This window comes from Podarcis bocagei (assembly GCF_964188305.1).
Source record: "Podarcis bocagei genome assembly, chromosome: 1".
Lineage (NCBI taxonomy): Eukaryota > Metazoa > Chordata > Lepidosauria > Squamata > Lacertidae > Podarcis > Podarcis bocagei.
Genome location: NC_138125.1, coordinates 119,680,596 through 119,695,176, shown reverse-complemented (window position 1 = coordinate 119,695,176; position 14,581 = coordinate 119,680,596). Strand labels below are relative to the sequence as shown.

At 40.7% G+C, this 14,581-nt stretch overlaps 1 protein-coding gene across 8 annotated transcripts in view; it reads right to left on the bottom strand.

The window, feature by feature from the left end:
• The window catches only part of ATF2 (activating transcription factor 2), a 38,445-nt gene that overhangs the window by 19,753 nt on the left and 4,111 nt on the right, over positions 1 to 14,581 (bottom strand). For 3 of the 8 annotated variants that reach the window (XM_081180905.1, XM_081180903.1, XM_081180904.1), the window contains 7 exons: positions 11,577 to 11,651; positions 10,961 to 11,030; positions 6,303 to 6,399; positions 4,151 to 4,269; positions 3,154 to 3,282; positions 2,317 to 2,495; positions 1,420 to 1,534 (listed from right to left, as the gene is read on the bottom strand). In XM_081180905.1, coding sequence (XP_081037031.1) covers positions 1,420 to 1,534; positions 2,317 to 2,495; positions 3,154 to 3,282; positions 4,151 to 4,269; positions 6,303 to 6,399; positions 10,961 to 11,008 — 687 coding nt within the window. In that variant the 5' untranslated portion in view covers positions 11,009 to 11,030; positions 11,577 to 11,651. The remainder of the gene's footprint in view (positions 1 to 1,419; positions 1,535 to 2,316; positions 2,496 to 3,153; positions 3,283 to 4,150; positions 4,270 to 6,302; positions 6,400 to 10,960; positions 11,031 to 11,576; positions 11,652 to 14,581) is intronic. The other 5 variants (XM_081180909.1, XM_081180907.1, XM_081180908.1 and 2 more) reach the window with 3 other exon arrangements.

Genomic DNA, 14,581 nt, shown 5'->3' with positions numbered 1-14,581 from the left:
TGTTTTATAGTTCTACTGTTTCTTACTATTTTTATTGACTATTGTTTCATTAATTATGCCTACTTTTTATTTGGTTCTTTTATGCTACAATATTTTTGCCTTTTTAATAGTTTGCTGTTATGGCTTTAGATTTGGACATTGGTGTAATTTTACCAGCAGAACCTCCATTCCAATAAGTCTATTTATAAGTGGGTAGCATGATGTGTTCAGTTGGGGGAAACCAACTTCCACCTAACAGCAGGATGTATGTCCTGCACAAAATTCCCCATTCTTCTCACAAGCCTGGGTTGTGGGGATGAGAGTTTATTAAAAGCTGTTGTGTAGTGCTTCACCCTGTCTTTCTTCCCTCTCAGTCACCTAAAGCAGGGGTGGCTAACCCACAGCTCATGGCCATACCTGACCCTGAATTTTTTTTTTTTTATAGCCTTCTAAGTCCCCAGATCGGGGCGCAGGTGGTGCTGTGGGTTAAACCACAAAGCCTAGGACTTGCCGATCAGAAGGTCGGCAGTTCGAATCCCCGCGATAGGGTGAGCTCCCGTCACTCGGTCCCTGCTCCTGCCAACCTAGCAGTTCGAAAGCACGTCAAAGTGCAAATAGATAAATAGGTACCACTCCGGCGGGAAGGTAAACGGCGTTTCCGTGTGCTGCTCTGGTTCGCCAGAAGCAGCTTAGTCATGCTGGCCACATGACTCGGAAGCTGTACGCCAGCTCCCTTGGCCAATAAAGTGAGATGAGCGCCGCAACCCCAGAGTCGGTCACGACTGGACCTAATGGTCAGGGGTCCCTTTACCTTTATCTTTAAGACCCCATTAAAAATCATTTTTAAAAAATTATTATATAAAAATAATATTGACTGTTGTTGCAAGTCCTCTGCTGTGGCCACCCACACACACTAGTTTTTTAAAAGCTTTTTTTAAACTACAGAATATGCTCCCACGGGTTCCCTACTGTAATACCACATTTCTTGGTCACCCCTATTTCTCTTTTTTCTGCAATGACGATTTTTGTGACACCCTGAATTTAGTAATGCATAATTAATGATTAAAAACGACTGAAAATAGCTCAGGGGAAAGATTTTTGGATGGCAGCCATGGGAACCACAGTTCTCACCACATCCACTTTTATACTTCAACCACACCCACTTTGACATGCAGTCCCAGGAAGAGTGAAGTTCAGTTTCCTATGCTCGCAATTGTTTCCTCTCTTGAGAACGTGCCTGGGATCAGCGTCAGTCCCCCAATGGTCTGCATGCTGTGGACCTCTGACCACCTGCCAGCCTCCTGACTGGCTTCTACCACTCGTTCTCTTCTGGATCAAGTGGTACTAGAGTCACAGCTGTTTCCAAGAATTAGCATTTGAGGACTGGGACTTTTCAAAAGTCTGGGAGAATGTGTGTGTGCCGTATATACACATACTTACTGGAACTGCCGTTGGGACATGCACGTTAGAATTTGTGATCGCGGCAGGAATAGCGACAGGCATGGTTTGTCCATTAGGAAGGTGCAACAGCAGTGGGAAGGGACCTGGCACCGGTCTAAGAAAACAAATGGAAAAAGAAAAACACTTATGGGACAAAGTACGTTGCATATTTCATTCATCTTTGGCACTATGTATATTATTGATATGCCTATTTAAAGACGGGATCCATAGAGGAAACTGCATTTCTGTTTGCCTGACAGAACCATCACTGTCTCCTTCCCCTGCCCCCCAAATAATGTTCTGGGGGCTCTCCTGACTACAAAGAGAGGATATGGAAGAGGCGCATGGGAATCCCTGTTGCACTAGGAGGAGTCCTTGCACTGGCTTCTGCTAGAGGAACAGGTTAGTTGAATCTGGCCCAAGTTTGGGAACCAGACTTGCCTTATGTTGGACCAAGAACCGGAAGCTTCTGCTGAAGGAAGGGGGCAGATGGTTTTCATTAAGTCACCCTTCCCCCGGAAATCCAAACACCATCTCCCATACTGTTTTAGAGGGAGGAAGAGATATTGTAAAAATCACATCCCCACCTCCCGTTGAAGCCTTTCATGAGTAGAGATCAACTCACAGGAACTCAAGATCCAAGCCAGAGAGATTATGACTTATCTAAGACCAAGAGTGTTTCTGGGTCCCCAATATTGTTCCACACACACACACGTCAAACTTGGAATTAGTTTTTTAAAGGACAGCCCTTCTAGCCATTAAAACCTTCTGAGGTATTTTATCTTTAAATAAGATCAATCTAAAAAAGGATTAGGATAAAGGAGGAGATAATATTTAAGAACCGCAAACACACCTTATAAAGATATTTCACTAGTTGCAAATATATCGAAAACTTACACTATTGGCCTGTTGGAGGAGGGAGCCTGGGTTATGACAGTGCTAGAAGTCGGTGAAGGTATGGCTTGCTGAATAATGACACTTGAGTCAGAACTTGCAAGCAACACATTAGGAACCTGTAGAGAAGCTGGACGAACAATTGTGGACGTAGGCTGGGCAGTCTGCTGCAGTGACACTTCCTACAGGAAACAGGAAACCATTTATTAACATTAGTTTTACCATTCAGTTTTTCCTCTATGGATAATAGAAACATCCAGCTGTATCTGTATTGGATTTGAAATTGTTTTTATATATGCAACTGCTTTATTTTATATGCAGCAAGCAATTGTTTCTGTCATGTTTCTGTTGTATTGTGAAATTGCTTCGTAGAAAGCAATTCATAATTAAGGAAATCTATGTACATGTGGCTGCCAAGGTGCAGGAGTTCCTCAATTTAGCCTCTCCTAACATGGGTGCAGCCTCTGTCGCTGTATCAATGTGCAATATTGGCATTGACTTTCCATGTGGACCTCTAGACTCCAATCTCCTTGAGGTCATGGAAGGGAAGACTGCAAGACAACTGCTTGGGGGCAAGTTGTGTATGCTTTAGAAATGTTCGCAACAATACTGTACTTTAATAATAATTCAGAACAACAAACTTTGCCCTTTAGATGACCAGACATAGAGGCTTTAGTAAACTGCATGAGTTGGGACTCTCTTGTGTTCAGACTATTGAAGTGCTGTAATTAATAACACAGGTGGAGAGGGGGACACAGGATGAGCAAAAATGTTTGAAGCTCTTAAGTTTCTTGAACTTACTGGTACAGACCACGCTTCTAAATCATGAGAAATTACTACCTTTTCGTCACTGGTAGTGGACTCTGGATGAGGTAAAGGACTATCCTGGTGAGTTGTCTCAACAACAGAAGGCTCTTCAATCTTATTTCGTATAATTGGTGTTGCGAGAGGCGATAAATCTAGAGGCATCTAGAAGAATTATCAGGTAGATGCATTTTAAAATCTGAGCAGGACTCTCTTCAAAGAGTAGGCAATTTACAGTGATGCTAATATCCTGGCCAGCAGTATTGTCATCTCTTTTTAGACAGTGTTGGCAGTAATAGCTAATGAAAGGAAATTACATTCTGCCACACTTTCCCTCGTTAAAAAAATATTACTCACGTTACAAGCAAGAGGAGTTCATCCCTGGCAAACAACACAAAGCAGATGCCAGTTAGGACACTTTTTATACTTTTATTTCCTTTTTCAAGCAAAGTAGCAATAAATGACAGTAAGTATTTTGGTGTCATTTGGAATTATTCCTAGCAGCCCAGCTATGAGAGTACAGTCTAGTTTGCACATCATGTTAAACCATAGTTTAACCATAGTGCCTGCTTTCCTCCTCCTGTCTTCCCCCAACTGGGAGGAAAGATTGGATTAGCATTATGTGTAAAGGTGTGTACTTAGTTTAGAGCTTGTGTTTGTAGAAATAAACCATGAGCACTGGTCCACACACAATAATAATCCAGTACTGTGGTTTGTTGCCTCCCACCTGGGAAAGTCATAAACAGGAAAAGAGCAAAGCTGGCACAATTGAGAAGCATGCATCAGCATGACACTTGTTCACATTATAGACTTGTGGGTTTTTTTTTAATGAGATTGACTTGTCAGGGCAGATTGACAGAAAGGTTACTTCACAAAATACTTCCTCCAAGTGTGGTTTCTATATATTTCTAAAATATAAGGATTAACAAGAATGACATTTTTTCTACCGGTGAAAGAGTCCTAGTGATGAAGGGAACCCAAACAATTGGTACTCTACACAGTGATTTAGCTCTGATCATCTTTATAAACATACTTTTTTAATATCATCTTCAGAAGCTTTTTTGAATTCATTTTCAAAAGGACTTGCAAGCTCATTGAATAAACCAACTTCTTCACAATTCTTCAGGAATCGAGTTGGCGTTGGAGTCTGATCTAAAATTTAAAAATATACATATATGATTTTCCCAATTATATATTGGCTTTTATACATATTTTCAAATCGATGTCAATTTTTATGTTTCAGGCACTCTAAAATTTGCAACTGATCCTGACCAGGAGTGCAGTATAATTAAAGGTTTCACTGTTAATGTATCCTTTAATAAAAAACAATGCTGCCTTTTTGCCAAATCTTTCCTTTTAAAACCAGTACTGTATCACCAATATACACAACACAATCAGAAGGCGAAACAATGCAAATTCTATGTGTGTTTGGTTTGCAAAAGTCTTAGAAACCTTACAAACTGGGCAACAAGAAATCACATATTTTAAAAGAGAGATATTCCTTGAATTTTTGTTGTTGCTATGGCTGAATGTATGTTTTTCCTGTTCTTAATCAGCCTGCCTGTGGACAGCTGGGGGGGCGGGGAGAGTATGATAATGCATTGAAAAGTCTAGATTAAGGTGTTTTAAAATGGCATACAGCTGTAGGGATGTGCCTGCCTCCCTGAATATACAGAAGAAATTGGGGAACAATTTAAATCAGTAGCATTTAAGCTTGATAATTATCTCTTAATCTTTAGTTTATGAATAAAACAGCTGGAGCTAAAAAAAAATATTAAGCATAAGGATTACTTTAACTTTAAAAACAAAACAAAACAAAACAGTATTGCACCTTGGCTGCAATTCTTCACCCATTTGCCAAGGAATAATTTCCATTCATCCAAACAGCTTATTCTAAAGCAAGCAAGAAGATGATTGCAACCAGAGCAAAACATTCTAATGAGAATGAACTTTAATTTCAACCATAATTGTTTAACTAATAGACAATAAAATACTATCCCAAAACACAATAAACTTGCATTGTGGGATTAACAAAGGAATAATAGTGATCACTACATAATGGCTGAAATTTAAAGATAAAGGGGGGAAATACTGAGGAAATCATGGCATTCTGTTGCTTGTGCTTTATGCAACATCTAAAGATTAAAGATGTGTACAGAAATCAAGACACATATTATTCACAGAGTAGTGACCTGATACTTTTCATATAGTACTTACATTGCCTGCAAAGGATCAATACTACACAAAGGATCAACTCCACTGTAGCCAATACAGTAGAAAAGTGTATGATGTACTTTATTCACAGTATCTGCCTATCAGGTGTTGGCTTTCACGAAAAATCAATGCCTTGGGTCCAGAGAAGAGCAAGAAGAATTCTATGTGTCTAGTAACAAGGGAGAATTGGCAAAACTTTTATAGAGCCTTGTGTGAGTACATGGGTCTTTCTGCTCATGTAATGCACTTTTGGATGCAACCCATTACTAAACTGGTAATTACTTCTGGTGAAGAACCATCGTTTCAGGAAAAAGTAGTGGGTAAATGTTATTAGCATGCACTTTTGATAGGCTAATCCTTAAAATGTAATTCCCTAGAGTCAAGCAAGAGTTGCTTTCAGACCCTCCTCTTCATTCTTTGTTTAACAAAACATTATCTTTATTTGCTATCCAGCCAGATTTTTTTAAAAGAGGGGGTTGAGATGAAAAGATCACCATAGAGGATGGAACTGCAAAAGAAATTAAAAGATCAGAGAGTATATACTTTGACCAACTGCTTTTGAGACCAAAAATATTTTATGCTATAGCTAAATTTATACGGAGAAGCAAAATGACTGATAAATATTTATCCAATAACAATTTACAAATATATGACATTGATTTAACTAGGATGGTGCATGTAAGTGTTTTCTATCATCAGTGCCTTACTCTAATTGCCAGGTATGATTTGCTGTGACAACCCTTACAAATAGAATTTCAGTTTAATTGGACTGCTCATTATTTAATAGTAAAATCCAGAAGATTAATTTTATAAAAGTAAAGTAAAAGACAACACAGTTTACAAATTCATTTCATAAGGAGCCTTTTGATGTTGCTTCTGATGAGCCTAGAGAGTTCGAGTCATATACAGAAAATACACAAAATGTGTGCACATTCCAAAGGAAAGATGGATTAATAGAAACATATACTAACCAGCTACAATGACACTGTCATTACGAGCTGGACCAAATTTCAGTGTCATCTCATGTTTATGTTTATGGACAGCCAAATGATCCTCGTTGGTAAAACGCTGTGGCAAAAAGTTTTAAAATATAGTTATAAATTTTAATTTCAACTAAAGTGATAACAACATGGAAAATCATTTTCATAACAGGTTAAAAGCCATTAGCAAGATGTTAACAGCTGATTTTTTTTTTAAAATGAAAGTCTGGATGGTACAGTAGGAAAATGATAAAAGTAAGCTTCATTGGACAAAAAGGTTGTTTGTTTGTTTTTTAAATAATCTGCAAGATATCCTCAACATATAAATAGCACCAGCATAAATACTAAGAGGTCAATACAAACTTTTGACAAAGGTTTCACTCCACCTATAAACTTGTTTTGATGAGCAGCTGAATAATAATATCAATATTGTAGTTCCTCAGGCAGACTTACAATGGGATTGTCTGTATACAAAGTGACTCAATTGATGGCAGAACATTATTCAAGGGAATGCCAGAGAGGGGGGAATATGCCTTTTCTTTAATATCTCTTATGCCAAACTCCCAAGCCTATTTTTGTACTTGGCAAAGCTTAACAAACACTTTGGGGTTTCTTTAGTGCAGCTTCTGAGAAACAAACTTTAAAAAAATTCAAGTGTAAATGCAGGTGCACGCCCCGCTGGAAGCTGGAGATTATACATAATACAGCAGTGCTGCCATTGTATTTTTCAAAATATAAAGTTGCTGTTTCCCAAAAATGCAATGCTTGGGGGGGGGGGGGCGAGTAGCCTGCAAGACTCAAACAAAGAAGAAAACATGCAAAAATAACTGATCATTTCTGAATGTTTTTTCCCCTGATGTACCTACTGTTTTCTCACATTTGTTAATAGTCCAGTATATAGAATGATTTACAAAGGTGAAACTAGTGTACCCAATTTTAAAATATTGAATATTACCCTATTTTTCGCCCCATAGGACGCACTTCTTCCCCTCCAAAAATGAAGGGGAAATGTGTGTGCGTCCTATGGGGCGAATGCAGGCTCTTGCTGAAGCCTCCGGAGGGCGCCCCGTGGTTCGCGCAGGTGTCCACAAGCCTTGCGAGCCCGGCGGGAGTTCCCGCGGGCAGCAAGGAAGCTTCTCCCCAGCGCCAGCCCCACAAGCTCAGGGGACAGCGGGGAGGTGCAGCGCGCCTTCCTGCTGTTCCCTGACCTGGTTTGGAGGCTGCCAGCCCCACAAGCTCGGGGAACAGATATCTGCAAGCCTGGGGAGACCAGCGGGACTTCCCGCCGGGCTCCCTAGGCTTGTGGATAGCAGCATCCCCCGCTCCAGCCCCACGCCTGGGGGAAAAATAATTTTCCCCCCTTTATTCCCCCCCCCCAAATAAACTAGATGCGTCCTATGGGCCGGTGCGTCCTATAGGGCGAAAAATACGGTAATTGCTCCTAAGCTACTGCATTACAATGAATTGGCTAAGGCTCCATCAGTATAGCTGGCCATGAGTGTTGCTGAACTTCACCCTACACCATTTTCACAAACTGGCTAATCTGTTTTAAATCTAGCACTGACCTGTATTATTCTTGCAATGGACTTGACTTGGCATGGCCAGAAAGCTTTCTCTGCTGTCAAAGGGCTTAATGCAGACCACAAGTACAACAGCCCTATTGGCTGTGACTGTCTATTTTGCATGTCACATTAAACCATAGTTTAAAAACAAACTGATGTGTGCTACTCTCCTGCTCCTGTTGCCACTGTGGATGAAACAAGCCAGAGCCTGGCTTGTCATGTTGTCCCAATCTGAGCTTCACACAAACTGCAAGTGGTAAATATTTTAACAAATAAACAAACAGGAACAAACCATGGTTACTGCTCGTGGTAGCCAGCTGAGCAGCACAATAGTTTCCTCTCTCTCTCTGTAACATTGATATTTAATTAAATCAGTTTTAAACACAGAACTCAGTGGAAAACACATTGCAGAAATGCTACTACAAACAGCCTTAAGAACCATGCTGATGTTGTTCTAAAGTGACTTCAGGGCTGAGAGAGAAGTTTCAAATGCAGAAAGAAGTAGCTGAATCAGTCTAAAGGTTAAGAAGTTGCTTTTTTTCAAAATCAAAGAAACTACATTTAATTTGCTGTTGAAGTTGATTATACCCAAAATAGATTCTACCACTGCAACAGCCATTCCATTAGAAGGAACACTGACCATGCAACATGAGCTTCCACTAGGATGCAGTAAAATGTTTTTATGTACTGGGCTCATCTGCATGTCTTCAAAACTTGGTTTTAACTTGCTTGTTCCTGCCTTTTTGGGGCATGAGCCACATGATGTTTCCCCTCTCCTGTTTACATTTTGGATGTCCTGCAGCAAAAACTTGATCCCCCCCCCCCATCCGAGAGTATCACAGTTTTTCATCACATGCCAATATAATATGCCCATGAAGCGCATTAGGCATATACCGTTTCTTGCCTTGTCTCGGATTTCCTTGCTGTGCCCACAACCACGTCACATAGACTTTGCTCCTCCCTGCTTCGTTTTTCTTCTGCTTCTGCCCATTTCCAGGCGCAACTTTCTATCCTTTCCAGGTGGATTTACCTGGGAGGGAGATCCTTTGCACTCAATATGAGTAGGAGTGCCTGACTGCGTTGTTAGCACACCAAACCCAAAGCCCTATCCTCACTCCCTACTCCTCCAACTTGCAAGAGCTCTCCTGCTCACTCATTGCTTTGAAGTGTGTCCAATGGAACTTACTCCCAGGTAAATGGGGCTGAGATTCCAACCATAGCAAGGAGAGCAAAAACTGGACTGCAACAATAATCCACCATCTCCTTGCAACTCTCTTATGGCTCTTCTTGGCAAACAAACTTGCAGGAGAGTAGCGCAGCCACCCACAAAAACCCCTTTCCCCAAAGCTATTTGTGGGCAAACACACATCTACTTAGTACTAAGTCCTACTGAATTCAGTGGGGCCAACTTCCATGTAAGTGATGCTCGGATCTCAGCTTTCGCAAGGGAGTGAAAGCTGGATTGGAGCAGTGAACTTACAGTCATACCTCGGGTTGCGAACGTGATCCGTGTGGGAGGCACGTTCGCAACCTGCAGTGTTCGCAGCCTGAAGCACCGCGTCTGCGCACACGTATGACGCGATTCGGCGCTTCTGCACAATATGTCATTTTGTGCTTTAGCGCATGCGCCGAAACCCGGAAGTAACCCCTCCCGGTACTGCCGGGTTTGGTGCGGTCTGCAACCCAAAAACATGCAAACCGCACTGTTCATAACCCGAGGTATGACTGTATTTTCTCTCTTTCTCTCCCCTACTCCTGGTTTTGGGCTGGAACAAACCACACATCTTTCTCCACCTCCCTTACATCCTTTTCACAAGAATTTAGGATGTATTTATCTGGGAGTCTGTCCCATTGAATTCAATGGGTTGTATTTCTGAATAGACACATTTGGGATTGCACTGTAAAAAACTCAAAATTCTGTCCTTGTCATGCCCCATCAAAGCCTCACGAAGGGAAAGTTCAGAAGCAGGTGAAACATCCATCATAGCTGCTCTGGGGAAAACAAGGCTTCATACTGTCTAAGTGCTGATAGTAGGGTGAGGTAGAGATGTGCATCACTAAAATGCATTGCTAACAACGATGTTTAGTCAGAGTGCAGCAGTAATCAAACAATGTTATGGAAATACTGAAAAAGAAAATGTAGGGTGCATGTTTCCCCCTAATTTCTGCTGCAAACAGACAGAAAGGAGTGTCCTCAACTTTATATGTTAATGACAAGGGTTCTGGGGGGTGGGGTTTTCAACATGAAAGTAGATCTGAGAAACAAATGAGCAGAATGTATGGTCCTCATACAGGGAAAAGTGAAATCAGTTGATAAACAGCAGTGGTATAGAACCACAGAGGCTATGATGCACAAACAATAAACAAAACGGATTTGGAAAACATGGGGTTTTCAAAGGCTGTGTAGAAGAGCCCATACAGAACAGGAATAAAGGGGAGGTGAAATCCCCTTACAGAAATGAAGATAACAGTCCAGTATGATAAAATACCAACAAGCCTTTTTTATATATAATTAAAGAGAGCTCAAGAAATCACTCGGTAACCTTGAGGATCTTGGTAATTCTTCAATTATTCTATTTTTCTTTGAAATACCATAGCCAAGTTGTGTTTTCTGTCATCTACAAAAAACATTTAGCAATTCTAAAAGTTGCTGACATCATATACAAGTTCTTATCCCCTCTTCATCCAACCCTCTGCACACTGATCCCTCCTTGAATCAAGAGCTCTCACGAAAGTAGTTATTAATGTGTGATATTTGAAGCTATGCAGCTTTCACTGCTGGATTGGGGTGTGGTGCTCAGTATAGTCAGTAACACCACCACACAATGCTCGTTTGGAGGCTTTGGTGACAGAGTTCTCTGCTGCCCATCCCAAATAAGCAACATTGGCTTTCAGAGCTTACAGTGCCATCCATTTAAACAAGTAGTTGAACATGTGCAGCAAAGAAGCATGCAGAGCTTGACTGTTACAGATCTTTAGGCAATGAGTAAAAATGTTCTTAGGACTCAAACTGAAATGTAAACTACTTCCTCTGATATAACAAATGTTTCTCTGTTAACTAACACAGATAGTTTTAACATGTATTACCTGTCCACATCCAGGGGCAGTACATAAAAAGGGTTTGTCATCACTCATATTCCACAGGTCCTTGTATTACCTACATTGAAATAACAAACATATCCAGTGAGTCCAGGCAATTGCTCTAAGTCAACAAACTAACATCCTCCACAAATGCAAGAAGAAAGTCGGTGTGTATTGGTATTTCCCCCCTTATAAAATGTCTCTTTATGACCAAGTCTCAAAAGCAGCAGTATTTCAACAAACACTTAAACAGTTTTTAAGGTAGGCTTTCAAAATCATGTGAGGAACACCATGAAAGCCAAATAGTTTATGGTATTTATGCCTCGCAGATGTGAAACTGAATCTGACACATTCCTCTGCATGGCAAGCTGGGAAACATTTCTGCAAAATATAAGATATCCAACTGTGGTGGCCCACTCGCACAAATGAGTGTTCTCCTGTTCTCTACAGCCCCCACCATCCCTCCAAATCTGCTATGGAGGGTTGGGAAACCTCTGGAAAAGGTGGGGGAAGGAAGACAGGAAGGGGAACTCCTATTGTGTCTGCTGGCACAATTGCTCACAGAAACTGTGTTGTAAAACAAAATATAAATGTATTAAAACATGCACACATATATATATACCTGGCAGATTTCACATGTAAGCCAAATTTCATAAGGTAAACGATTTATTATAGCCTCCTTTTCATGACAGTGGTTCTGCAAATCAAGAAGGGAAAGTCAATTATTAAATTATCTCTTTTTTACCATATCTTAAATGGTTGGAGTGGATGCACCCGATTTCCATGAGAATGGTATATTCTGCTTCAGGGCCTGTACCTTAACTCTGGAATCAAACATTCTCTAATAAAAAGATTGTCCTTACCAAATTTATTTTCCCAACAACATTATGAGGTAGATTAGACTAGAGGTGGGTTCATGAAATAATTCTGCCCCAGTAAATACTCTTGACAATCCCTGGGGTATGATGGATATGGGCAAACATGATGAACTAGATAAATGTGAATATGGAAAGCAGTAAATTCTATTATCATGATGGAACTTCCTCCAGCTTGTAATCATAGAACCTTAGATGGCAAAATCCATAAAAGCCTTGTTTACACATTATGCTTGCCCATGTAAACACGAACCTGGAGAAAGTCAAACCTATTCATAGGGAATAAAATGTATACTCTGGACTTATCCTTAAAGATAGTTATAAGTCTCAGCAAGCCTCCTATTTGAACTATCCAATCTCATCTCCTATCCCGACACTATCCAGAGCAGGGGTCAGCAAACTTTTCTGTTAGCGGGCTGGATCGGCCATGCGCAGGAACGCGCGCACCAGTATGCATGCGCACACCGCTCTTTCCCCGCTGGCTTTCGGAGCCATGGCGGGGGAGCTGTTGTTATCTGCAGCTTCCAATTGGCTGCAGGAGCTTCCAGATAGCTTCCTGGCTATCTCGTGCCTGGGAGGGCACCCTCTGTGCCTTGCCCCCTCAGGAGTGCACCTGCCCTGGGCAGTGCGGGCATATGTTCTACCGCCGTCTCCACTTGTGCATCAGAACCACCTTCCTTTCTTTCCACTTCAGTTCAACATATTCTCCCAAATTCTATTTTCCTTCTACCAACAAGATTGTTCAATGGATCTATAGTCTGCTGTTAATAGGAGCTTTTTCATTTGCAGAAGTCATACTCAGGATACAAATAATAATAATAATAATAATAATAATAATAATAATAATAATAATAATAATAATAATAATAATATATTTGTACCCCGCCCATCTGGCTGAGTTTCCCCAGCCACTCTGGGCGGCTCCCAACCGTGTGTTAAAAACAATACAGCATTAAATATTAAAAACTTCCCTAAACAGGACTGCCTTCGGATGTCTTTTAAAGATAGGATAGCTGTTTATTTCCTTCACATCTGAAGGGAGGGTGTTCCACAGGGTGGGCGCCACTACCGAGAAGGCCCTCTGTCTGGTTCCCTGTAACCTCGCTTCTTGCAATGAGGGAACCGCCAGAAGGCCCTTGGCACTGGATCTCAGTGTTCGGGCTGACCGATGGGGGTGGAGATGCTCCTTCAGGTATACAGGACCGAGGCCATTTAGGGCTTTAAAGGTCAGCACCAACATTATCTGTGACTTTGGTTAACCAATGCAGCATCAAATGTATTGCTTTCAGTGGGCAGAATTCACCTAACAAGTCCTGTCAGCAGAAGCCCTCAATAAGGACTTCCTCTTGCTGATGAGGCCTCCCCCAAACGTGTGTTCCCTGCAATAGGCTTGGTGCAGATTAGGAGACCTCCTGTAACAGTTTGCAGTGGGAGGGCAGGGGGATCATTCTGCCTTGCAAACTGAAATGCTTGCACTGCTGGAACGCTCAACACAGTGTGATAGAGAAATCTGCCTGAAGATAGAACAAGCTACCTTAGTAATCCATGCCTGCTATTGAAAAAACCAATGTCTAAAGTCTAAAACGTGCCATGAAATCCCCAAAGGCATAAGCACAGTAAAAGCGATTTTTAAAAACTATTTTAAGAAGAAACATTGATCTATAAAGAAACTGTTAGTTACTTTCTAACAAAGAACAATTAGAGGCTCTCCAGCAAAATGGCAAGTTCTATTCCAGCACTGGTGAAAGCCAATTGCTACATAATATTATAAATCCTGATATTAAGGCAATTTGAGAGTGGGTTAGTAACTGTTATTCTCATGTTACAACTCATTCAGGAGTTCTTAAATCCCCCCCCCGACATGTGTTCTTAAAGAAGATAAAGGAACAAGAACAAAAAGTACAGCCCCTTCCACACATAAAATGACTAGCTATCCAGTTTGCACATCATATTAAACCATAGTTTATTTTAAATTATGATTTAATGTTAATGAACAACATATTACTGCACAGTGCTCAAAAGTCCTCACTTCACTTTTCTACTCCAGGAGAGAAGGAAACCCAAGGATGGCTTAGAATGAAATGCCAAGAAGCAAACTATAAGATAGCTAGTACAATTCATTCTTTCAGATCACTGGATAGTGCCCCTGAGCCAAGCAATAGCACAATGACCACCATAAATGCAAAGGGCACGGCAAAAGAAACCTTTTCAAAGTAGAGGTAGGCGATATTTTAGTGGCCAAGGAGAAGATAACAGGAGCAGAATCCATGCATAGCCTGCTCTTTTAATTTCTTTCTTTCTAATGGTTTTTATTAAAGATTTTCTTGGGGGAAAAAGGTATTTCATTGCATGAAGGGCAAATAATGGCACCTCAAGTCCAGATGGTATTTTATGGTATTACTTTAAAAAAAAGTAGTGTTATGAGCCATTAAACCTCGAAAATACACTTTTTTCCAAAAGGTTTCCACAGTTTTGGACACTAGTATACAAATTATTCAGAAACTTTGAAAGGAGGGAAATTTCTGTATTTATAAATCATTGCTTCTTCAACAAACACACTATATATTTATATCCACTTCTGGTAAGATACTTTGAGAAATACATCTGTTATTAAATTTCGCTTTCAGTTTAAGTGAGTTCCTAAAGACACTACTAAAGAAATGTCATAATTGAGGGAAGCCATTCTGAACAGTTTCTTCCTATTACACCAGGAGTGCATATGAAAGTATTTTCATCTACCGATACACTAGAA